Raw genomic sequence first — 24,490 nt, 5'->3', positions numbered from 1 at the left:
CTTTGCTAGGAACAGCTAACAGTTGTGAGTAGCCAGTCACCTTCCAGTCAGAAAAAAAATTAAAACTCATGAGATTGATTTGGAAATTTGTTTTTACAGTTATGATTGCTGTAATCAGCTTCCAGTTATCCCCAGTGAATGGGTGTATCCAATGTCATGTGAGTGTGGGTGTTTCTAAGTGTATTAGACAAATTCCTCACACATCCAGAAGCAGGATAACTGTATTTGTGTGCTGTGCCTGGGCTCACTGACCCTGCTAACTCTAGGCTGGCTTACAAGGAGGAATTATCGGTCTCTGCCATGCATTCTACAGCACTTCACGTTCTACAGCCTAATGGGATGTCTGTAAACCTAAGGCACAGTTAGCCTGTGCATTTTATTGACTGTATGTGGTTTGTTTTGATTCCATTAAATGATTTTATGTTTGTTCCAGTACAACGAATAGAAAAATGTGGGGAGAGCAGCTTCAAAAAGCTATTTCCAGGACTCATCGCTACATTCAGCTGACATCAGCACAGCTTGTTGGTGTTTGTCTTTTCATCTTTGTACGACCATATCATGTCCCCTTCATCAGGTAAAGAAAAAGCCAAACCAAACAAAACAACAACAACAAAACAAAAAAACCCAGAAAACCAAAACAAACAAAGAACCCCACCCCAAAATAAAACTAATCTAACAACAACAACAAACCTCAAACCAACTAAACAAAAAAGCCCCAAAACCCACCCTGTGACTTCAGTGACATCTGGTGTTGGAGCATGGCCAGAGAACATGGGGAGGACTTGCTCATCTTGGTGGGAGTCATGCAAACCTGTGTTCTGGTCTCTGCTCAGCATGGAGAAGAGGGAATCCTTCCAGGCAGCAACAGGCTGGAGTCCATCTCCCTGGGTAGCACAAAGGCCAGACAGCCTCAGTCTTTTCCTCCAGGTAGCTGAAAAGCCAGGCATGCTCCAGGTGGGCAGTCAGGGTGGAGCACCTTGTTTGGGTGCTATCTTCCTGGGAGGGGAATAACCTGGGCTAGTAAGTCCAAGAGTGTTTGATGCACTGAATGAAGGAAATGCCTGCCCCTGCCTGAAGGGCAGGTTTTACTTCTAGCCCTGTCCATGATTCCTTATGGAAACAGGGATAGTTCTAGACCTAAAAAGAATGGGGGAAAGAGACCTAATTTTGGCCCTTGACATTTTATAGAACTGAGAGGTAAGATGTAAGAGAACCTATGAAGTGTTTGCCTTTCCCAGATGTCATGAGAACCAGAGCTCTGTGCCCAGTCAGGAGAGTGCAGAGCTATGTATCCTCTGCTTACTGACTCAGCTGTCCCTGGAGAGTGATCAAACTCCTCCTAGAAAATTACCCGTGGGGATACTTGCATTAAAATGCCTTTGCTGTGGGCAAGAATTATGCAGGCTAAGTGTAAAAGAATTATGCAGGCTAAATGTAAATGGTTACGAAGTGAATAATTAGCCAAAACTATCTTTGGGCATCTTTAAAGCCCCGAGATCCAAACACTCCTTTCTAAACCCATATTAGGGCACTGATTGGCCACTGCATTTTGTGATTAAAATATCAAAAGCTGCCTCTTTCTTCCCTGTGATCTCATATCTACTGAAAACCTCAGAACAGAGCTTGTCCAACATCAGGTGCTGTAGGCCAGACAGAGCAATACAATGCAGGTAACTCTGGTGGTCTTGGATTGCTGCTTTCCAGTAATCTTTCTTCAAAATTATTTAAAGATTTTTTTTTTTTTGCTGCTGCTATGAAGCAGTCCAGAGGAGAAGTGTTTCTCTCAGTTTGTGACTCTTCACCTGGCTTACAAAAAGTTTGAGTAATCCAGTAGGAAATTAGTGGTTTAAATGGAAATCAGAATCAGAACAGTGCAGTGGTTCTGTTGCAGTTGTCAAACTGCTGGAAATTGGATGTAGCCCTTTGAAACTCAAGAGAAAAAGGGAAGTTGATTTTACTGACCGACTTTCATTATTTAATGCAAATGTGCTGCTATGTGCTATGTGAGCATAATCAAATCTAACCTGTAGGCTTGTATATTTTCCCCATGTCTAGAAGAGGAAAGGAAAAATGATCAGAAGTGCAAAAAAGTGCTTCTGTGCTTACAGAGATTGAAGAGATTTAGACAGAAGATAGGGAATAGAGAAATAATGAGACAATAGCTGGTTTATACATCACTGAAATGATTGATGAAATACAAGCAGCTGAATTTACAGCGGGTTATTTCAGCATTACCTTTGCCATGAAGGAAAATCAGTCGAATACCAGTCAGGAGATGGGTAGGCAGGCAGCAGGAAGGGAGAACTTTAGTGAAAAGACTGAACACCCTGCTTCTGTAGGAGTGCTTAACACCCATTGTTTCATAGAAAACTTTGATGTTCCTCCTTTGCCTCCCTGAGGGTGTCTTCTGGTGGTGTCCTGCTGTCAGGAAAAGACAGGAAATTAAAGATAGAGAAAAAAGGTACAAAAGATGGGGGAGGAAGAGAGAAGAAAATGAAGGGGGTGGGGAAAGGAGACCTGTATCATCTTGCATCATTTACATCACGAATTTTTGGGAATAACTTAAATAAGACTTAGCAGTTTTCTGCACGTCCCTTTTTAACATCAGTAATATTCTTGTCAGATCTGCTTGATGTTTTCTCTGGAAAGTAAAATTTTCTCACTGGGAAAGACATGCATGGCACTAGGGTTGGCTGAAACAATGATCTCATCATTTACTTATCTGATCAGACAGCCATGCTTTGTTCTTGGAGTAGCCTGGTTATTTGGGAGAAATTACCCTGAGAGCAGGTGGTCTGCTTTATCAAGTTATCTCTCTGTAGTGAAGTGTATGCTAATCATCACATTGAAATACTAAGTGATTAGCAACATGGAGACCTTAAGCAATTTGTCATCAGTACAGAACTCATTTGAGAAGTTACATATAAATAGTTGTATCCAATAATCCCTGATTTTATCACATCTGATTTAATGAAGTATGGGTTATGATCTGCTGCTCTTTAATTAAATGGAAAATCCATCATGAATTGTGAAGTTGGGTTTCAGCACATATGAACAGTAAATTGTTATCTGTCTGAAAAGCACATTCCCACATGTTCAAAAGTAAAAGGAAGCATGGTAATAAAATTTAGTTATTGTCAATATTTTAAGGATCATGGTAGAGGGAAACTTGAAAACTATATTCTATAGAAATTGCCAGTATTTCAGAAATTAGGTCTCGCTGGTCTGTTTGGAAGGGACAAGAAAAGGAGAAAAATATTTTCAGACAGTTTTATTTCTATAGTATTGTATTAAACTTAATTTGAAGCATAAGCATTTGAACATCAAGAAACTAAAAGATGTGCCTAAAAGCAGCAAGCTTTCTAGAGGGGAGAAGACATGGCATTGTAAACTGGCTTTTCCCTTTGTGTTGCAGTCAAAGTTAATTGAATGTTTGTCCCTGAAGCCCTTTACTCTGTTCCCTTTCTATTTTTTTTTAATGCAGGGATGTAGCAATAGACACCGTGAAGACAGGAATGGGAGGAAAAGCTGGGAATAAAGGGGCAGTGAGCATTCGTTTTCAGTTCTATAGTACCAGTTTCTGCTTTATATGCAGTCACTTGACTGCTGGGCAGACTCAGGTGAAAGAGAGGAATGAAGATTATAAAGAAATCACACAGAAACTCAGCTTCCCAATGGTAAGTGTAGATGTATGTGTGCTAAAAGTATTGGAGGTAAAGGTGGTATCTTTACATCATGAAAGCTGGTCTCAGGCTGCCTTTGATGACAGGTCATCAAAGAAGGCATCTCAGTAGCAAGAAAGAAAATGCTAAAGAAAATGTTAGCAAATAAATAAATAGGGAAGCATGTTTCACAGAAGATTAGGTACTACCCAATGTAGCACCTGCTTTACAAAAGTACTAATCCTTTCAAAAACCAGAGTTGCTCCAGTGCTTGAAAAGTCCTTGGCTTTGAGCAGTTAAGCTCTAGATGACTGATGTTGGAACTGGAGAGCGATATTGATAGCTCTTGCTGGCTCTAGTAAGTGAGAATTCCTGAAAGACCACCCATGCCATTCAGTGCAGCAGTGCCTTGGCTGCTTCTGGTCGGGTGTGATGGATCAGTTCTTGGGCAGTGACATGGTACCCTCTGTTCCCTTCCTTTCGTCCTCCTGAATGTGTCACTCTCAAGGAACTGCTGGCTTCTCTCAGAGCATGGCAAGTAGGCACCACTGGTCTGCATGAATAGCTTTTCCCCTAAACTGTGTCAAGTCAGTCATCCTAGTGTTTTAATTCCAGCTTGTCTCCTCAGGCCAGTCAATAACCCATGGGATTTGGTGGCAGGGCTTCTTTGCTTCCCTTAATGTCGATTGCTTTAATTTCCACAATACCTTCTTGGGCCTCTCTGTAAAGGCCTAAGCCAGGATGGGATTGGTTGAGTTTGTGTATTCTGGTTAGTCAGCAAAAAATGGCATTTAGGTTGCAAAGCATAAAATTTTACCTTCCTGTTGTTTGTAAGGTTTAGAGGCTTGGCACGTGCAGCATATCAATCAGTTGGTTTATGTAGGAGCTAATACTGACAGACTGGACGTCCTGCAAAGAAGATCTGTTCCAAATGGCCATAAAGTTGTGCTTATGGTAGTTTTTCCTTCTAATACCTCGTTAACTATTTGATGTCCTTTACACTTAGAGCAGCTAAAGGTACCTTGTGTGTATAATGCATATAAAGAGTGCCCTCTAGTGCTGTGACAGCCACAGCCTGGAATGTTTCCCTCATGAATCTCTGGTGTTTAGAGGCTTACTGCTATGCTGGGAAGGAAGAAAAAAAAAAGACTAATTAGAGGATAGGATGCTAAATTTAGAACTGGAGTGAATTTTCATTGACGTTTGATTTCAATACCTTTACAAAACTGTGACGTGCACATAAGATCGAATTTGGAGGTTGTTCTTACTCAGGAGCTTGTTGCTAAATTTGCCTTGGTACCAGAAGCACATTTTGTGTTATATTTAGAATATGCAAATATATGCGTGTGAAATGTGTTAGGGAAACAAACATATTTTGAATATTCATGACAGACAAATTGTGACTATAAAGCTAGGATCCACTTAGACATACCTTCAGGAAAGAGGGGTCAGAGTCTGACATTATTGTTTACAAAATTCAGCTCAGTGGGGTGCCAAAGCCAGTGAAGGAGCCATTCTATTTTAGCACAAAATGAATTTTGACAAATCAATTGTGACAAGTAGGTCCAGTATTTAGTAAGTCAGAGAGACTGAGTGCTACATTTCAGTGCATTTTAAAGCTGTTTTCATGAATGTGATTTAACAGTATTCTGTACCTCAAAACTAGGGGCAGAACATGTTCTCCCATGACTATGTCTTCTGGTGTGGTGATTTTAACTATCGCATTGATCTAACGTATGAAGAAGTCTTTTATTTTCTCAAACGTCAAGACTGGAAGACGCTTTTGGAATTTGATCAACTACAGCAGCAAAAATCCAGTGGAAAAGTAAGGCAGTGTGTCTCATTATCTTGAATAACTGCATGTTGGCTGGGTCTTTCTTGTTCCTTGAGAGAGTAAAGAGTTTGCATTTCAGACCCTTGTTTATAGCACTCGAATGCAGCAATTGGTTTAAAAATCAGAGCATTGTGAGGAAGTTGATACATCACAGTGACACCTTCCTCATCTGTAACTTAAAGAGAGATGTTCTTTATTTAATTAGATTTTTAAAGACTTCCATGAGGGGACTATTAATTTTGGACCAACATATAAATATGACGTTGGCTCAGAGGCTTATGATACAAGTGATAAGTGCAGAACCCCAGCATGGACTGACAGAGTGCTTTGGTGGAGGAAGAAACTGCCCTTTGAAAAAACAGGTGCGTAGAATCCTTCTATATCTGAAAGTTGTGTTAGAATTCACCTAGAACCCTACTGAATGGTGCTTTACTTGAGCAGATGTTCTTTCAGCTTCACTGGATTAAGTGTCAGAGATAGAGAAGGCCCTTTTTCTTGTGGGTGTGTGAACAATGGCTTTATGCTGCAGGTGCTGGGAGCTCACTAAGGAACTGAAAACAGCCCAGCTGTAGTAGTACAGAAATAATTCTGTTGTTTTTCAACAGAATCATTAGTCCACATAAAGTTTCTGTGTTATAATGGCTAGATAGTTAAAACTGCACTTCTCAGTAGATGTAGAAACAGTTATCTGTAATTTCTTCTGTACTGGTAATTCTTAGGAGTATTTCTGCTAGTTTATAGAATTGGGGAGGTTTCATTCATTAGTCCTTATAAAGTACTTTGAATTCATGACTGGCCAACACAACAGAAAGGCCATTTTCACTTGTTATTCAAAAGTTGCAGTTAAGACATAAAAAGTATTTCTTTGCATATCAAGAGATAATTCTCATAATCATTCTCTTAGTCTGCAGGAATATCTATCCCCCAGTGTTTCTAAAATTTGAATAAATTCATATTAGAAGTGTAATTGCTGGACAATTAATTTGGTCTGTGCCTGCAGATGTGGTTTTTCACATGCCTGGAAATTTCTGCTTGGCATCTAAGTCATACCATGCCTATATTAAGTGTAAAAACTACAAAGCAAAACTAGGGCAATGAGAGAGTGCATGTCATCATGATACAGTTATTCCCTCTTATCTAAGGAATTAAAAACAAATTAAAATGAGGAGCCTAAACCATTGACAGAGATGCAATCCAGGGAAGAAAAGCTGTATGAGATATAATAAGGAAGTTAAAACAGCCCTCTTGTGTAGGTCTCCCCCAGCTGGCTCACATGGGTCCATAACTGACTGGTACATTACCAGCCCTGCCAAGCTTTCTTAGTTTGCTGCCAGAGTTCCTCTCCTTTACTGCTGGTGGCAAGGCTCTTCTGCCTCTCAGCTCTTACTGTGTTGCATCTTGTTGTTGTTATAGGCAAAATGACTGCTTGCTTTATGAGAAGAAAGTGTAGCCCCAGTGTGAGTGACTAGGACGAAATGCCATATTCCATATTAACTCATTTTCAGCTTCACAGGAAAGAGGGACAGAGTTATCCATTCATTCAAACAGTGACCCCAAAAACTTCCTTGTTACTAACAACAATAGAATACCTCACTCTAGTGTCATGTCTGGAGCACTTTCTGTCACCTTAAGGGTTGCAATGGAATTATTTGGAGGTTGGATTTTCGTGGGTTCGGTTTCTCATATCTCTTGTGTATTATTTCTCCAATCCCTGTCTAATACTCAGATTTACAAAATAATTTCCAAGTGCAATGTCTGGTTTTATGCTCAGTGTTGAGGTAGGAGGTAAAATACTAATATGACTCTATCAACCCTTGTTGTATAGATAATTAATTGGGTGACATTCTGGTCAACAATTTTGCAGGTGTCTTACTCTACTGATCAGCTGTGTCAGTTTCACTCCCAGTCCTTTCTCTTTTTTTTCTTTCTAGTCCCTAATTTGTAAATCTTGTAGGATACAAGCTCTTCTTTGAATGATATATATATATACAAGAATTAAAGAACCCCCACCGCCCACTAGTAGGGTCTGTGGAGAGCTTCCTAATAAAGTAGTGTTTAACTGCTACTAAAACTAGATTTGAGTGAGTTTTAAATTATGTTTTGTGCTGCATAGCTGGAGAGATCAATCTTCTGGACAGTGATCTGAGTGCTGATACTAAAGTCAGGCATACTTGGACCCCTGGAGCCTTGATGTACTATGGGAGAGCAGAGCTGCAAGCATCTGACCACAGGTAACTAAATAATCAGAGAGAGTTTAAAATGTGCCAGGTTAAAAAGTGTCATGCTGAATTACACCTTCAGAGCAAGGGACTAAGTCTGATTAAAACAGGAATTACACCTTTATTCCATGTTCAGTATCTGCTTGATGGGTCTTTTCCTCTTATGGTGAGTTTTATACCAGAGTGGCAGGTATCTAAAGTCATGTATTTATTTTTCCTGCACAGTGATTGCAGCAAGGGTTGGATAAGTTGCAGCAAAAGGTATAGAAAACAGAGCTTTCTGTTATTGGGTTTGAAAACCTTTGATACCTAAGGAAGCTGCTCTGATGGATTTCCACGCAGCTTGCTGCAGGAGAGGAGGAGGGTGGGACTGTGTGGCCTGAAGAGGTGTAAGCCAGGCCACACAGGGACAAGTTTGGCCTCTTCACTCAAGTACTCAAGTGTGGGCTTCTGTGCCTCCTTTAAAAAACAGAAATGGGAAAAGGTAGAAAAATCAAAGGCCAGTGTTTCTGGTTGGTCTATATAATTGACTTCTCTTTAGGGATATGAATGACCTATCTTTGATAAAATTGTTCTCTACTTCACTTCTGAGAAACAAATTCTGAGATAAATACACTTTGAAAGGTCCCTTATATTCAGAATATTTCTCTCACCCCTTGCATGCTTTGTGGAAATGCTACAATATTACTCCTCCTAGCAATGCTCAGTGACCCCCCAGTAGCTGTCTGTGTGCTTCTGGTGGTGCTCTTGATTGCCAGGACTGTTCTGTATTCCTCTAGCAGTGAAGGAACATGCCTCTTGCAATCAATTTCTCTGTGTCAATGCTCTGACATTGCTGTGTTCTGCAAAGCGCAGCAGAGCTGCTGCTCTCATTATGTAGGACCCTGAGGATGGGATCTGTGAAACATGACTGTTATACATGGTTTTCTATTTCAGCAAACTTGACTCCAAAAGCTGCTTTTTAATTACAGTCAGCAGCTTTGCTTTCCCAAGGTTTGTGCTAGAAAAAGGGCATAGCTGTATCTTTGTAACATATGGAAATGCATTATGATTCACAATGCTTATGGAAATAGTTAATGCTTCCTATACATTTTTCCCTCTGTTATCCCTTTCTAACCCTGTTGTTGTTGCTTTCATATGTTCTGGTAATGTGTATTCAAGAGCCAGGACTATTGCAAGTAGAAGGCAGCAATTTTGACACAGTTGTAAGAGCAGCCATCCCAGTCACTGATCTCTGTGTACGTGCAGGTGAAAATCTGAGAATGTGGATTCACCCACTGAGATGAGATGAGTTCTACTCTTTCAGCCAGCTCTCTCAATTTTATTCAAATCTAACACACAGAGAAGTAATTTTTAAGAAATGGCTCAAGAAGCAAGTTTGCAGTGTTGGCTGCTTTAGTGTAATGAAGTGGCACATATTTGCTACATGACAATATTATACATCTAGAATACCTTTTCCTTAGTTTTTGTAAGAAGATATGTGGCCTTGTCTAACAGAAAATCATATATTTCCACATATGTTAATAATATAATATATAATAATAACGTAATGTATTTAGATGTTTGGGGCCACAGCTGTTTGATAATGGGTGAAGTATCCTGAAATTTTGGGTTGTAGGTTTGCCATAAGTGCTTCATACAATTGTTATTTCAAGTCACTTATGGTGTGTCTTCAGTTACATTCAGCTAATGCAGGACTGGGAAATATAGTTAATAGTGCTCAAGACATGATGTTGACCACTGCAGAAAAAATGAATCTTACCTGTTCTCCTTCTTTATATAGATTTTAATTTTATATATGCAGTTCTTATTTTTAAATAAGTATTTTCCCTTTGTTTTGTATAGGCCAGTGTTAGCTATTGTAGAAGTGGAAGTTCAGGAAGTTAATGAAGCTGCCCGTGACAGTGTTTTCCGAGAAGTTTCATCTTTCCAGGGACCACTGGATGCCACAGTAGTGGTGAATCTGCTATCACCAACACCTGAAGAGAAAAATGAATTTCCTGAAGACTTGCGTACAGAGCTTATGCAGATGTTTGAGGACTATGGCACTGTTGTTCTGGTCAGGTGAGTGTGGGGTGTGAAATGGCATGGCATCTATTAAAAACCACAGACTGTCCTGACAGAGTTAACTTCGTATTGGAAAATTAAGTATGGAGAATTCCTTTACTGCACTTTCAGTTCTTCATTGGAAATTGAATGCAAGTGTTTTGAATATCTTACACCTCTCAACAACCTTTTAAAGAAGCAATCCAGCGGGTCTCTTGTCTGACTGGAAGAGAATTTTATTCCATACAATGCCATAAAGCATAGACTTTGATGTAAATCATCATCTTTAGATTCAGGCCTCATTTCCAAGCTTTGCTGCTTCTGGTGGATCCTTGAGCCCTGCTTCACCTCCTCTGGGGGGGTCTGCTCTCTTCCACCCCTCTTTCACACTTGGCAGGAATTCCTGGCTGGCTCTCCTTCCTGTTGGGGGTCATTTTGCTTGTTTGTTAACAGTACAGCTTCTCACAGAGCTATCACCCACTGGGTTTGAGAAGGGAGAGTGTGATACCTTCTGGCAGAGCAGCTTTATTTCATTCTGATTGATTCTCTACAGGGCTCCAGCACAGCTGTGAGACTTCTGTTTTGAGAAATACAGGCAAAAGACCTAACAGTGACCTCTGGGAAACACTGCCAAAAACTTGTTCATGTTTATTTGATTCATTTCTTAGTGGAGAAAGCTGATGACCTGTAAATGTGTAGTTTTATGAAGTACTGATATAAACTGAGGGTTCAAAAGCAGCTGTGCAGGAAAAACAGCACCACCTTGCTTGTAAATAAAAGGAGCAAGAAAAGAACATGTTTTGGTGGATTGTTCTTGGTTTATTTTGTTTTTAATTGCTTTAGATCTTGGTAGAATACTACTCTGGGAACATCACATGTCATCTGAGGTGTAGGCTATGCAGAACCACAGAAGTTAGTCCTGAGGGATTGTAGCTATTGGACTGGGTATCCTGCCAACAGCTACTGAGATGTTTGTCCTGCTGTTCCAGGGGTGATCCAGAAAAGGGCAGGGTGCTGGGGTCACACAAGGGAGTATTGGAGAGAAAAGGAGCCCAGCTGGGATTCAGAGACCACCTGTTCCTCCTCAAGAAATAGAATTGTGAATGAAAATACAACTAAGACCAACTGCATAGCATTGCATATATATCCTGTATATAGATCTATATGGTAGATTTCTATCATGCTAGCCTTCAAAGGATTTTATTCAATGGTGAAATAAAATGTTTTTTCTCCTCTGCATTTTTTTCTCTAGGATCTGTGGAGGTCAAATGCTGGTGACATTTGCAGACAGCAAGTCAGCTCTTCGTGTTATGGATATAGATGGTGCCAAAGTAAGCCTTTCTCAAACCTATAATAATAATTTCATTAAAAATTCCTCAAAAGTAGTTGCTTAGAGTGAAATACTTGAGTTTCTACCTAAATCAAGTAACATTATTTCAAGAGTTAGTGCTCATGAAGTCCTTTACTTTCACATCTGCTGAGGCCATTAATGCAGTACTTTAGCTTCAGGATGGCATGAGGTGACTTTTCATAGATCCCAAGCAGTGCTTAGGATCTGGCCTCTGACACCTGTGCAGAACACAGGGACTTGTTCATGGTTCTGGCTGCTTGAAGCAGTTCTCCTGACATTCTATGTGACTTCATACTGTTGCCAAAGGATCCTCATGATTGTGGTTTGGAGATTTTTTGTTTCTTCAGTATCAAATAGGCTCCTTCTGCTAAGCTGTAACAACATGATTCATTGGCTTCCATGGCAAATCCAGCATTAGCAGTAGGAGTTTACCTTTACATCCCCTGCTTTTCCTTCCCACACACATACTCTACAAATCATCGACCCCCTGTTGAAAAAAATGTTTGTGGCTGCCCTGTAAACTTTATACTGAAGTAATGGATTTTAACTCTCATTCTTTTTTCATATTTGCAGTTTTATCTTCTAATTTGACTCCTGCTATTGATGTAATTTAAAGCACAGACTGAAACACAGTTGTGTGCACACAGTATGTGAAGGTGCTGGGAATCTGAGTTGGGAACTTTTAAACTGATTTTCCTGTCAAAGCTGCTGGCTTGTCTGCATTTCACCCTAAATGTCATAGAGCAACACACATAAGCAGCTGAAGTCCCTATGTGTTTGAAAATACACCTTCCACGTACATCACATATGAGATTTTCTGGTCAGTCTCCTTACAGGTAGCAGTAGATACAAAACTCTTGTGTGTTTCAAAGCTGCTGACTCAAAACCAGCACCCTCTCATGCCAATAGTGCTATTCCAGTGTTGTTTTGACAATATTTGATGTTTCACCTATTTCTCCAGTATTTCTCAAAAGCAGCAGCAGTGCTTTTGAGCTGTGAAGCTCATTTTCTTTCAAGAATATTTTTACAGTCTGAAAACTTGGTTGTGGGGGTAAGAAGATTCTGAACAGGCTGACAGAACTTGATTATTCTGTTCAAGCATTCTTGTTTTTTGAAGGTTCTTGGCAAAGGGAAACAGTTCTTTCTGTGCTTAGGTTAGAGGCAGAACAGTGAAGATCCAGCCCAAGACTAAGGACTGGCTAAAGGGCCTTCAGGAGGAAATTGCTCGAAAACGAGACAGTGTTGTCCCCATGTCCCCCACAGCAAACTCCCACCTTCTGGAAGAAAATTTTGACTTCTCAAGTTTGGACTATGAGTCAGAAGGTAAGCAACATGCTTCTAAGCTAAGAAGTGAGAAATTGCTTTGCCGACTTTAGTTGCACAGAGTCAGTGCAGGACAGTATGGGTGTCAGTGGTACCTTAATTTGTAATGAAGCCACACTTCTTAAAAAGACAATTGTAATTTAAGCCATGACCTGACTCTGTGCCTGGGCATAGAATGTTACTTAGATCATCCTGTCAATTCAGTGTTATATGTTAGCAAATTCAATGTATGATACAGCTGCCTGTAGAGACACACTGTAATGAAACACATGGCGTGGTTACGCAAGAACCTTGCCCAACCTATATATTAAATTATTAAATTAACTGATAGTATAGATTAATTAATCAGGAGTGTAGAGAGACAGAGAATGAATTTTCTCATGAATTCTTTGTTATCTAATATTTTAATCCAGGTGATATAGAGGATGAAGATGATTATTTAGAGGATGCTCTGTGTCAACACCTAGCAGCAGACACAGCAGAAGATACACACTGTGCATCCGTAGCTCTTTCAAACAAATCTGGACAAACCCCCCGCCTGTATAAAGGTAAAGTATCCACTTTCCTTAAGGTAAGACCTGAAGGATTGTTATTTGTTCTCCTGTTATATGTATTTCCCTGTTCGTTTATGTTTTCATTCTAGGTTCTCCTGTCATACCTATTCATGCTCAACTCCCCTTGAGTTAGTGACTGTAGTTGAGGTCCTCAGGCATAACAGCAATACAAATGATGAAATTCATGATGATTCTCCTTCTCTCTAGGCTAGGGCAAGGCAGGAAAGCTGAAAAATGCTTTTCTAGACAGAGGAAATTAAATCTTTTTGTCCATTTGATGTTGTTTGGCACCAGAACATACAACAAAAAATTGCATGCTATTTTCTTATTGGTGAGGGCCAAAGCAAAATCAAACCAGAAGAATCCTGCTGATTCAGTGATGGGCTCAACTCTATCCTTTGAGCAGTAGCAGTGGCAGAAGAGTTAGCTGTAAGCTGGGAGGTTGCTGTGTTCAAATTATTTCAGAGGCCTGAAGTTTCTCCTTTGTTCCCATTTGATTTATTCCTGAAGGAGTCAAGGTGCATAGAATATATATACATATAATAATTCTTTAGGTACTTCATCAATGTGTAACCTTTTTCCTCAGTTACCTGGCTTGTTTGCACATTATTGTGAAGTGACTTGGTAAAACTAAGATAAAGCTGTGGAGAGAAAACTGATAAAAACTGAGGCAGGAACTAGCCAAGCCAATCTTACAATGGGATGTGATCAGGACGTGCTGGAGTGGCCAAGCAGAGACAGGCTGGGATATGTATTAAACACCTGGTTGTGACAGCAGTGATTCAGTAGCTGTCATTCTGCACTCTCTCAGAAGTGCTTTGTCTTCTGACATAAAAGTGAAAACTTTTAATACCCTCAAAGGTTGAGTCAGAAGTAGAGTTCAAAAGGATTAAATGAAATTCATACACTTACACAGACAGATTTTCCAAACAGAGTGATTTATGGCTTTCTTGCCCACCTTGGGTCATAGGCTGGGTTTAGTGTGGCCAGACCCACAAGCCTATCCCTGAGTAAAGGAGTAATCAGTCATTATTAAATTCTGTGAAGTCAATCACTTTGTATTATAGGGTGCCTTGCCCTCAAATCACCTCTGGCCTATTGTGTGATGATTCATTAAGCCACAGAGAATTGTAGTGAATCTTGTCACTCACACTAACTCTTCTCCACAAAAAATATCACAAAGTAAATAGAGGTAATGGAGTATAGTTTGAAGGAGGTCAGGGAGGGGTCATGGTCTCACATAACTCAAAATATGATATATTCAATTAATCTTAAAGTATCTGCAATTTCAGATTCCTCCATAAGCTCCCAATTCTGCCTGAATACCTTCTAATTGAAGGTATGATGACTGTGTAGCTGGTGGTAGGCACGGATAGAAAACAGTGACAGGCACAACAGTATGTGTGTGTTTCCGAGGTCAGGGAAGGGCACAGCTTCACGAAACTGCTGTCCCTGCCAGCAGCCTTTCAGGGATGGAATTGAGTGGTAATGGCTGGCTTTTGTTGTGTTCAGTTTTACTGCCAGAACTTCAAACCATGCCTCCAGGTGCCTGCATGACTCCTCGGATCCTACTGATGAGCCCATATCTGCAGCTTACAAGTACTGAAAATGCAGAGAGCACGGGAGGGCGGGCTGGGCAGACCACAGGCTCTGTCTCTGTGGCTGCCATCTGCTGCTGAGTGGGAGCAGGAAGCTGTAAGGCAGCTCGTGATCCCCTGCAGAGCACAGCTTTCTGAAAAACAAGAATTTGTTTACAAATGCCTGAAGTGTAAGAGACTGCTGCTGCATAATTCCTTCCCCATCTCTCCAAAACACAGGGGAAAACTAAACCCAGTGGATCTTGGAGCTCTAAAGAACAAGAGGTGCATAGCTGGGTGCAGGGTGAGAGGGCTGAAATGAAAGTCTACACCATAGCAGATGGGGAAGAATAAAGCAATCCATACTTCACCCCTCTCCAGCTGTCAGAAAGGCTTAGGTGGGATGAAAGACTGAGTAATTAGTTAGTGATGTAAGGTGCAGCCAAGAGCCATCAGATTGAGGCAGCTGTACCTTTTAGGAGATGTTGCTGGAAAGCAGAGATGTCATGATTGAACTGTTCAGACAGATTTTTCTCTGGTATAAAAACAGTTCTCCTGTGCAAGAAGAGGTGCCTGATCCTCAAATGGAATTCCTGTGTTTGGGATGGAAAGCTAAGAATTCACCATGACTAGCCATGACAGTTTGAATGGGTGCAGGTTGCCACTAATTCTGGCTGTGAAAATCTCAGAATCTAACAAGGTGCCCAATAACCCTGGAATGAGGTGCAGGCATTCTTTGTGTTGGTGCAAACAGCTAATAAATGGTGGAAAAGGAGGGAGAGAGAGAGAAAGGAGCATTTGACAAAAGGGTAGATGTTTCCTGCAGTGGGAGCAGGCAGACACTGGGGGAGAGCAAAAAATGTGAATGGAGCTGTCGTGTTGCTGAGAGACCTGGCTGAGGCTTGCCACTCATGGTCACCTCTCTCCTGATCTCTCAGATCTGCTGTGCCTCACCCAGTGTGTACCTAACACAGACACTTCCTAAATGTCCCTAGATGATGCAGACCTTGCTGATTTGAAGCGGGAGCTGGAGGCAAGCGGGGAACGCAGCCGCCGCATTCCCAGCAGGTCTCTGTCCATTCCTACCCGGCCTCGGCCACTCCAGCCACCACAGAGGCCTCCCCCTCCCGGTGAGTTGAACTCTCTTTAATGTGGTGCTGGCCCCAGCTGAACAGCTTAAGCCTGCCGTGTCTGGGTGACAAAGAAGGTCATACCTTGTTCTGAAATGTCAGGTTGTCGAGGGACTTGGACTTGCTTCCCAGCCTGTTTCAGCCTGAGTATTACTGCCATTAGTAATGGGAGAAGTTTGTCTTCAGGAGACAGACACTCCACAAAAGAAATGTCTTTAGTTAGTATGGATAGAATAGCCAATATGTTTCATACTAGCTCACCACTCAGGTTAGCAAGTTGAGCAGCCACTTTGTGGCAATAAAGATAATTGGTATTTATGCCTGCTGACTTCTGCAGTCACTGAGTGCTTTCTTGCAGTTTTTTGGATTCTGAATTGATTATAATCAGAATTTTAAAAACCTTTGACAAAATACTTATTCTGAATAGTTTTTGTCCTTTTCTTCTTCCCAAGCAATTCTTGTGTTTATGAAAGAAATACAAAGTGGATTATGATTTTCACTGAGGCACAAGGGGAAGTGATGCTTTTTACCTAAGCTCTGCCCTCCTGAGATGCCATCCAGAGCTGTGCTGCTCCTGTTTTTATGGCTACTTCTGGATGAAAGCTGATTGCTAGATGAGCATAATCATCTTTGCCTCCTGTATTAGACAAGCTATACATCATGTTTTTCTTGCAGCCCAAAAGTCTCTCTTTTGTGTACATTTTCCAGACTCAAATTAGAAGTTCTGTGATGCTCACCAGATAGAAGATGAGTTTTTTAGGATTATTCCCATTCATTTTTGAGTCTGTTGCATAGAAGTGCCAACATTGCTATGTGTATTTCTGTGCCTAGAATGCAATGTTAATGCTCAGCTGAGGTTATCTAATTAATTAAATTAAAAAGACTAACTACGAAACTGCTTCCTAAAACAGTTCAAGATTTTGAGAGGGTGATGGAATGCACATTGGTTTTGCTCCATTGCAGATAAAATTTTGTACTGGCTCTTGAATGTAATAAGCCATTTTTTATTCCTCTTCCAGCTGGAACATCAGGCAAAAAGTCCCCCTCAGATGGTTCTCTCTCTCCAGGAAGCCACCCCACCTGCTCCATCCTGGCAACAGCAAAGCTGCTTCCCGGAGCCCCTCAGCAGCCAGTGAGTCCTCCTGCCCAGCCTGGCCCCTTGGCACTGGCCTGTTCCCTCCCATCCACACTGAGAATCATGTACAGGATGCACCTGTCATACCAGGAAGGAAGTCCATCACATGTCTGAGCTGAAAATGCCAAGATAACTTCCTGTACTGTAATACTAAACTGTAGGCTTGTTAGGCAGCACAAAAACATTAATAAATGAACAGGAGTTAGGAAGGCCAAAGAGGGAGAGAGAGAATGAGTGGTGTAAGACAAGGGCGTTGTTGCTGCTTTCTGACAGATGCTAACCTGAATTTTTAACACTATCATCATATGGTTTAATTCTTTTCTCACCTCTGTTTTGGTGAGCCACACTAGTGCCCAGAATGCAGGGAAAGTCTTGACCACTGCCAGCAAGGCTGTTAGTCCCCTGAGGAGACCAAGACCAGAATGTGGAAATGCCTTCTCACTCCTGTCTCGCTGCATGAGGAGCCTAATGCGTTGAACAAGGGATGGCTGAGGGACCAGCAGTGGCACTCAAGGCACTGGCCTTCTGTCAGCTGCCAGCAAAGATGTACCCTTTGCTAAAAGATTCCCATTTCTTTAGTATTTATAGATCACTGAATAGCCATTTGCAAGAACAGAATTTCACAGGTGTATGAGCTTAGCTGTAAAATTAGAGGTGTACAAGAAAAATCAGTTTTCTCAAGATGATTTTCTCCTTTTTTTTTTTTTTTTTAAAGCCCAAAGTCCGGACTGGAATAAGCAAACCTTACAATGTCAAGCAGATCAAAACCACCACAGCGGAGGAAGCAGAAGAAGCTATTAGATGTCTTATGGAGGCCAAAGGAGGTAAGCACAGCTTTATATCTGACTTCTAAAAATCTTTAAATAAAGAAAAATCTAGGTGTATTCATCTCACCATGGCCCAGATGCACATGTTCCTATTTGGAATTTCACCTGAATACATTCTTGCAAAATTGTATGTGGTATTCTCTGTCAGTTCTGATAATATTAACCTTTTTTCAAAATTATTAAAATTTTATATTTTGTTGTAGAAACTGCTACTAGTAAAACCTTGGGTTATTTATGCCCAGATTTAGTCAGAAGAATTAAAATATAAAGATGGAGTTTTACTAAACTGATGGTGCCTGTTTTAGCTCAGAGTTGCATAAAGGGTATTTGCTGCTCTATTTACTGAATGCTCACTATTCCAAGCAGAACTACAGAGCAAATGCAGCTCTAGGAGGAATAACCTGGATTCTGTTCACATTTGGACAGCAAGTACAGCTGTAACCTAGATAAAAGCTTGCACTACTTCAGCTTGAATAGCTAAGCTAAAAGGCTACTCTGTGTTTAGGATCTCTGTGTAGTCCCTGGAGAAGAGAGCTTCTTGCAAGAGCAAGTTAGGGCACAAAACTACCTTAGGTACTGTGAATGTACCCCCCAGGGTTGCATGCAGTCTTTCTGCTGATGCTGTATGAATGAAAATGGCTACCTGAGTTTGCAAGGCTCTCAGTTTAGGAGAAAACCACCCCTCTTCATTTATACCTAGAATGAATACAATCTGCAATAATCCCATTTATTCAGAAATATCAAAAAGGCATCTTGATGCTTGTTCCTCAGTGCTGTTCATTTCATTTTGAAATCAGATTTATTCTCCATTTATTTTGAAATTCAGATTCACTTGGTATGGGTAAGAAAACTAGTCTGGTCAGCATCACTTCCAGTCCCTTGTACAGTACCACCAGTTGGCATTTACAGTTCTTTCTAAAACACTCTACAAGATGCACTTGGTATCATTAACTTGGTTTTCCAGATAATGGCAAAAGGACACTCAGAGCTTGAGCCCAGTACTCCTGAACCCCCAGCCAGTGTTTTGTCCACCTGGCCAAATGGTGGCACAGCACTGCTGGTTCGGCAAGAAATTATTTCAGACAGGGAAGTTTTCCTCTAACAGCCTCTTACAGATGTTACAGGATTGCAAAGGTGTGTGCTTAGTTCCAAAACCTACCTTCTTGGCCTGAGTTGGCCCTATAGGCATGAACATTTTGGGAGACGTGGTTGTGAAAGAAATTATCTTGAATCTATGTTCTGATCAGGCCAAGATGCCATATTTGCTTTTGCATTTCAGGAGTACAGGAAGATGCAGTAAAGCCTGTTCCAGCCAGAAACCAAACTTCCTGCAAACTTGAGGCTCTTCCCAGCATCACAAAGTCAACTTCAGGAGCAGTGCCTGTGCCTCATCGTCCACCACCCAAAGTTCCAACTCCAAAGAAGCCAGTGCCCCTGCAAAGGACAGGAGCCAAGGGGGAAAATGTAAGAGAGTTGCAGCAAAATGCACCCAGCCTGCATTACACAGTGTGAATGATTGAGGTTGGAACCAGTGTGAATGGCTGGTTGTTTTTTGCAGGAAGTCCTGTCAAGTCAGCAGGTGCTGGAATAATTTTGTGTATTACAGTCACAAAGGCATAAAAATGCAAGAAAGATTGGAAAGAGAGCCATATGCAGCTTTTCTATTTGTCAGTCCATTCTCTTGTTGTTCTTCTGGTTTGTCTAAACCTTGTCAGGATTTAAGACTCATTTGTTTATCAGTCTCTAATTTTGACCATGAGTGGTCTGCTCTGTAAGGATTTGAGGCAGCTTCTTCATCAGTTCTGTGTCCTGTGTCCTTTCTTGCTTTTCTTACACACCTTGTAATGGGATTCAGCCTTTCAGTTTGAATTCTGGAGTCTACTCAAGAGCTCGTGTTCTCAAAAATACAAAGCTGTAGGTGTTCAGGTTTTTAATGTATGTCAGGTCTCTACAATGGAGACAATAGTTCACCTCTAGAGCTGCTAAAATGATTATCTAATTTGTAAAGCAGTTTGAGCACAAGAGGAAAGACAAATATAGCATTTTATATTCTTCCTTTGACAGAATTGCTGCTAATCTCTTCTAAATTGTTAGGGCTCCTGCCTTACCTTCCTTTGGTAAAGGCATTCACCCCTTCTCTATAATGGACTTTGTGCTCTCTTTCCTTAGCAGATTCACCAAAAAACCCAACCCAGACAGCACAGTCTATGCCGAGGATGGTCAGTTTGTTTTGTTTAGGTTGTCACCATTCCCAAGTCACTCTTGAAAGGTGCTGAGAGGGATTGCTATTTTGGTGTTAGTTATGTGGGAGCTTCTGGAGGAATAGATCTATTTCAGGTTGACTGCCCTGGAATTCCACTCCTTCCTCCATCTGAAGGAGGTCAGATGGGAGTTGTGTACTTGAAAACCTCTACCTAATCCCCCTCTACCGCAGTCAAATGCAGGCAACTTAACAGCACATAGGAAGAAGTGGCAAGGGATATGTCCAGCATGAGATACTGACTAAATATTTTGCCTGCATTAAAAAGCCTGTACATTATCTTTTAATACTATGCAAGAGTAATAAAGAATTTAAATGCTTTCATTCAGTCACACAGAGTGTGAGAAATCTGAAGCAGTCCTTGCCTTCCTAGGCTGAGCTGGGCTTGTTATTTATATACTTTTAAATGGTGGATGTATGGTAGACTGGACTTTGAGATCTTATTTTTATCTTCAGTTGCCAGCATCAGTAAGACACGACACAGCCCTTAATGCATTTATTGGGTTAGCTTAAGCTAATTCTCCTTCAAACCTTATCTATCCAAATAGGCTACACCTAAAGGCATAGGCCTCCCTATGCAATCTTGCTTAAGTAATAATAGTCAGCAGAGAGATGGAACAAATAAATAACTCCTCAAAACTGTGTTAATTTGGCCCAGAGCAAAAATTCTGACCTGAAAAGGGACATGGTCAGAAAGAGCTGTGACTAAACAGGCTGTAGGGTCCTGGTCCTTCACTAGCTCTCTGAAGGTGAGTGCAAGGTGCAATGCATGAGCCCAGAGCCCGGCAGGTACAGTGGAGCACTGTGCTGTCAAGCCTCCTCGCTGTAGTGCTTTCTTTTTCTTCCAGGACTGTCAGCTTTTCTTAGTAATGCTGTCAATTAGACTTGCACCAGTAGTGACTCAGAGTTTAAGGTCCCTTTTTGTTCTCACATTTCTTCTTCCATTTCCTCCTCAGGCCATGTCTCCAGAAGACCAATTCGACCAACAGACAGCACAGTCTCCTTTTGGCTTGCTAGAGCCCCATCTAGAAGCTGGAGCTATTCTTAGACCAACCAAGATCACTCCAGTCCCTAAACCCAGAACACAAGCTGGGAAGCCTCAAGAGAGCAGGGGGAGCAGTGAAAGGCAGCCCCTGTCAGCAAGCACAGCTGAGGCCATTGTACTGCCTCCCCAGAACGCTCCCTTTGCCCCAAAGGTGCCACCACGAAGGAAGAAGTCGGCTCCTGCAGCTTTTCATCTCCAAGTTCTCCAGAGCAGTGACAGCTCCCTTTTTAGTGGGTCACTGTTCAACTCCAACAACAACAACCCTGGCTCCTGCCTCCAGACTCATGGCCCTGCTCGCTCAGCTCCCACAGCCTCTGCGGGCCCCGCAAACAGCACAACTCAGCCCTTGGCACCCAGTGCTGCAGAACTGATGGGGAAGCTCCAGGGCCCTTCTGCAGCAGCAGGCCAGCATCCACAACGACTGGATACCAGCTCCTTTCCAGAGAACACTAATCTTCTGGACCTGGACATTCATTCTCCCTTCCCTCTTTCCACACAGGCACCGTCAGCTACTTCTCCAGCACACACTTCAGAAAATTTAAATCACCCCAATGTGAAAGATTTCAGTCACTGGGTGACATTTAGTGATGATGAAGACAGCAGTGCAGTAGCAGACGGGTTCAACAAACTGCTCGTCTTAGAACAAAACAAAAATACCTTAATGAAAACAAATACTGATTTAGAGTTGTAAAATTTTACTCCCTTAGTGTTCCAAAAGAAATCATAATTATGATGCAAAATTTTAAGAAAAAATCTTTTTTATATTTAATGATCATCTGTCCATGCTACATTTCATTTTCACATTTAAAGATACGGCCCCTGGAGGGAAGTATATAAAGTACATACAACCAAACATTACCTACAGCTCATTTGAAAACTTCCTTATTCTAAGTTATTTCTTTTTATTAATCCATCTTAAGATGTTTTATTTCATTTCAGGTACAAATTATATGTAAGAACATGTAATGATGTATGGAAAAAAGACATTAAAAAAACCCCAACATTTTCCTTTGGAATATATATTTTAATCAATTTCTGCTGTTTGAAATAAAGCATCCTTACTTCGAAGAGTTCGTCTGCCAGTTATTCTGGAACAAACATCTCAAGGAGGAATGTACACCAGTATAACAACAGCAGTAACACTGGTATTGCTCTGCTGCAAGTTTCCAAACCTCACCCTGGTTTTTGTTCCCAAGCCCATGACCAACAGCACACTTGGAAAAGGGACTATAGTTTTCCAATGCTGTTTCACTGCAGAGATGCTATAGGCTGCTTGTGCATTTTCTGTGCAGATCCCGAGGAAATATGGGAATGGTTGAGACCAGCTGATGCCACAGGTATTGGCATGGGCATGTCTTATGCTAAAGGCAGTTCAGCAATTCAGGAGTTGTGTCCCTGTTCCCACTCTCTTCACAAGCAAATGCCATGTCGGTCTTCTGTTTCCACAGTGCAGATGAGGAGCGAGCTGGTTCTTTCTGCCTTGCCTGTGGGGTAGAACTGTGCATGATGGATGCCATTTGTGCAAAGCAGACAGCTAATAACCAGATTGCAACTTGTCATGGTAACTTGTTAAGAGAAGCATCAAGATCTTTCATTAATAAAGGAAAAAGAACATTTTTAAGCAGGTGGCGAAGCTGAAAAAACAACTAATTTTCAAAAAAATTTTTGAGATGTATTTAAAAAGTTAAGGTTTTTTTCCTTTTTCTACAGGAAAATTAATTAGCTTGTTCTGAGCTTCCCAAACACTGGGAATGCAGCCATTTTCTTCCTCACAATGCCTACCTGTTTCTCTGCCACTGCCAGATTTTGAACACAAGAGATCCTGTAAGAGTGGATGCTGCCTTTGAGCACCTGTCATCCTCCTCTGCTCTCTCATTTGCCAAACACTTAAAAAAAAATCCCCCGACCCTTCAAAGGCCAAGCCCATAAAGCCCAGTGCTTAGCTTCTCCTGTGAGTGTCAGCCTAACGTGGTTGCAGGCTGGTGAATAATATAAGATACTCATTTCCCTACAAGATGACACAAAGCCTTTGCCTCTTGGTCCTCCTCTTAAAAAATACAGTGAATATTTATGGGCACATCTCAGTATAAAACATTAGCAATAAAAAAGAAAGAGTACGGTATATGATCACATCCAACATTTTCTGCAAAGATAATTAACAGCTCTAGGACAGCTAATTTACATGTTAATGAAAGTGTTAGCAGGAAAGCCAATTAAACTGGATTTATACAAGTCAAATAAAATCTGCTTTATTACTCTCCTTGAATAAGAGACGGATGTGGCCTTTAGCATTCTATCTTATGTCTGTGTCTGTGGCAAGCTGCCCACTGAAGGATGAATCCCGGCAGCTCGCTGGTTTATGCTATCAGTGACAGGAGATATTGCTCAGTCGCAGCAAATCAAGGCAAGGGGACAGACAGTCCAGCTGAAAAGGTTACAGCACAGAATGAGGAATCTCCTGTCTCAATAAATTACCTTCCACACTGGTGCCCAAAGTCACAGCCACGTGTCTTCTCAGAGGCAGGAGCTTGTGACCTGCTTGTGATCTGGTTCTAGTTTCAATGGTCAGAGGAAGCAAAGCAGAGCCAGACTTGCTCCATGTTTGGGAAATCACTATGGAAAACTCAGACTGCAGGAGGCAGTGACTCTTTCCTTTTCATTTGGGATTAAGCCAGGCCCCACCATGCCCCTTAGTACCTGATGTCCACAACCAGGAAACCCACAGCACAGCTCTGCTGCCCATCCTCATTGGGACATAATCAATGGAAATCAGTGTCCTCAGGGACAGCTGTCACTCTTCAGGGGCATATAATGGGTTGTAGGGAGTGGTTATCCTGTGACATTCTTTTGGTCATGAAGCCAGCACTTGGCAAAAATTGCTGATGGCAGCTGTGAAACCAGGTATGATTTACCAGACACAAGTCTACAAGTGTCTGCCTTTAGTATGTGAGGCTTTGGCAAGACACCACACGTGAGCTTGCCCATGGCTGCAGTCCTGCAGCTTCAAGTTGCAGTAGGCACCCTGGTGGCTCTGCTGAAGTCGTGTTTGGGGTGGGTAAGTGGCTCTCCTTGGTAAAGCAACTGCCTGATTCAGCTTTTTTAGGGAGGTTATCACTGAAACAAACAAAAGAAAGAGAACCAAAACATTGGTTAGAATTTTCACTCTGACAGAACAACATTTTTGCTTTTCCTTTTTCATCCAGAATTGGGATTTTCACCAGATGGAAAATTTCTCATTTCCAGCCAGGTACTCTGGCTGGCACCAGGAAGGACAAATCTCAGCAGAAGCCAGTTCACAGCACTGTAATCACAGCAATTGAATACTTGGTTGCTGTTGCTGCTAGAAACACCAACACAGTTACACCAGACTGCTGGACAGCAAGGGCAAGAGGACTGACCAACCCCTTTTAGCCTTCCCTTCCCATCTCACCATTTCCTCTTGGATGCCACAATGCAGATGAAACATCGTCTCCTCAGACAACTCACACACAACCTGCCTGCCACACCTGCAGCTGAGCCACCAGATG

At 41.5% G+C, this 24,490-nt stretch overlaps 2 protein-coding genes across 8 annotated transcripts in view; one reads left to right on the top strand and one right to left on the bottom strand.

Moving 5' to 3' along the window:
• The window catches only part of SYNJ2 (synaptojanin 2), a 64,727-nt gene extending 42,696 nt beyond the window's left edge, over positions 1–22,031 (top strand). The window contains exons 14-27 of one of the 2 annotated variants that reach the window (XM_071434657.1): positions 434–574; positions 3,485–3,677; positions 5,329–5,487; positions 5,702–5,858; positions 7,610–7,727; positions 9,561–9,779; positions 11,014–11,092; positions 12,267–12,435; positions 12,849–12,983; positions 15,562–15,696; positions 16,716–16,828; positions 17,547–17,655; positions 18,938–19,122; positions 20,875–22,031. In XM_071434657.1, coding sequence (XP_071290758.1) covers positions 434–574; positions 3,485–3,677; positions 5,329–5,487; positions 5,702–5,858; positions 7,610–7,727; positions 9,561–9,779; positions 11,014–11,092; positions 12,267–12,435; positions 12,849–12,983; positions 15,562–15,696; positions 16,716–16,828; positions 17,547–17,655; positions 18,938–19,122; positions 20,875–21,654 — 2,692 coding nt within the window. In that variant the 3' untranslated portion in view covers positions 21,655–22,031. The remainder of the gene's footprint in view (positions 1–433; positions 575–3,484; positions 3,678–5,328; positions 5,488–5,701; positions 5,859–7,609; positions 7,728–9,560; positions 9,780–11,013; positions 11,093–12,266; positions 12,436–12,848; positions 12,984–15,561; positions 15,697–16,715; positions 16,829–17,546; positions 17,656–18,937; positions 19,123–20,874) is intronic. The other variant, XM_071434667.1, reaches the window with a different exon arrangement.
• SERAC1 (serine active site containing 1) overlaps positions 22,025–24,490 on the bottom strand; it is a 28,401-nt gene continuing 25,935 nt past the window's right edge. For 5 of the 6 annotated variants that reach the window (XM_071434694.1, XM_071434712.1, XM_071434679.1 and 2 more), the window contains one exon: positions 22,025–24,077. In XM_071434694.1, coding sequence (XP_071290795.1) covers positions 23,887–24,077 — 191 coding nt within the window. In that variant the 3' untranslated portion in view covers positions 22,025–23,886. The remainder of the gene's footprint in view (positions 24,078–24,490) is intronic. The other variant, XR_011680351.1, reaches the window with a different exon arrangement.

The sequence above is a fragment of the Agelaius tricolor genome, unplaced genomic scaffold (assembly GCF_023055355.1).
Source record: "Agelaius tricolor isolate 1412-34295 unplaced genomic scaffold, bAgeTri1.0.p SCAF_1, whole genome shotgun sequence".
NCBI classification, from domain to species: domain Eukaryota; kingdom Metazoa; phylum Chordata; class Aves; order Passeriformes; family Icteridae; genus Agelaius; species Agelaius tricolor.
The sequence above is the reverse complement of the archived record's forward strand: the minus strand, read 5'-3'. Positions and strand labels throughout refer to the sequence as shown.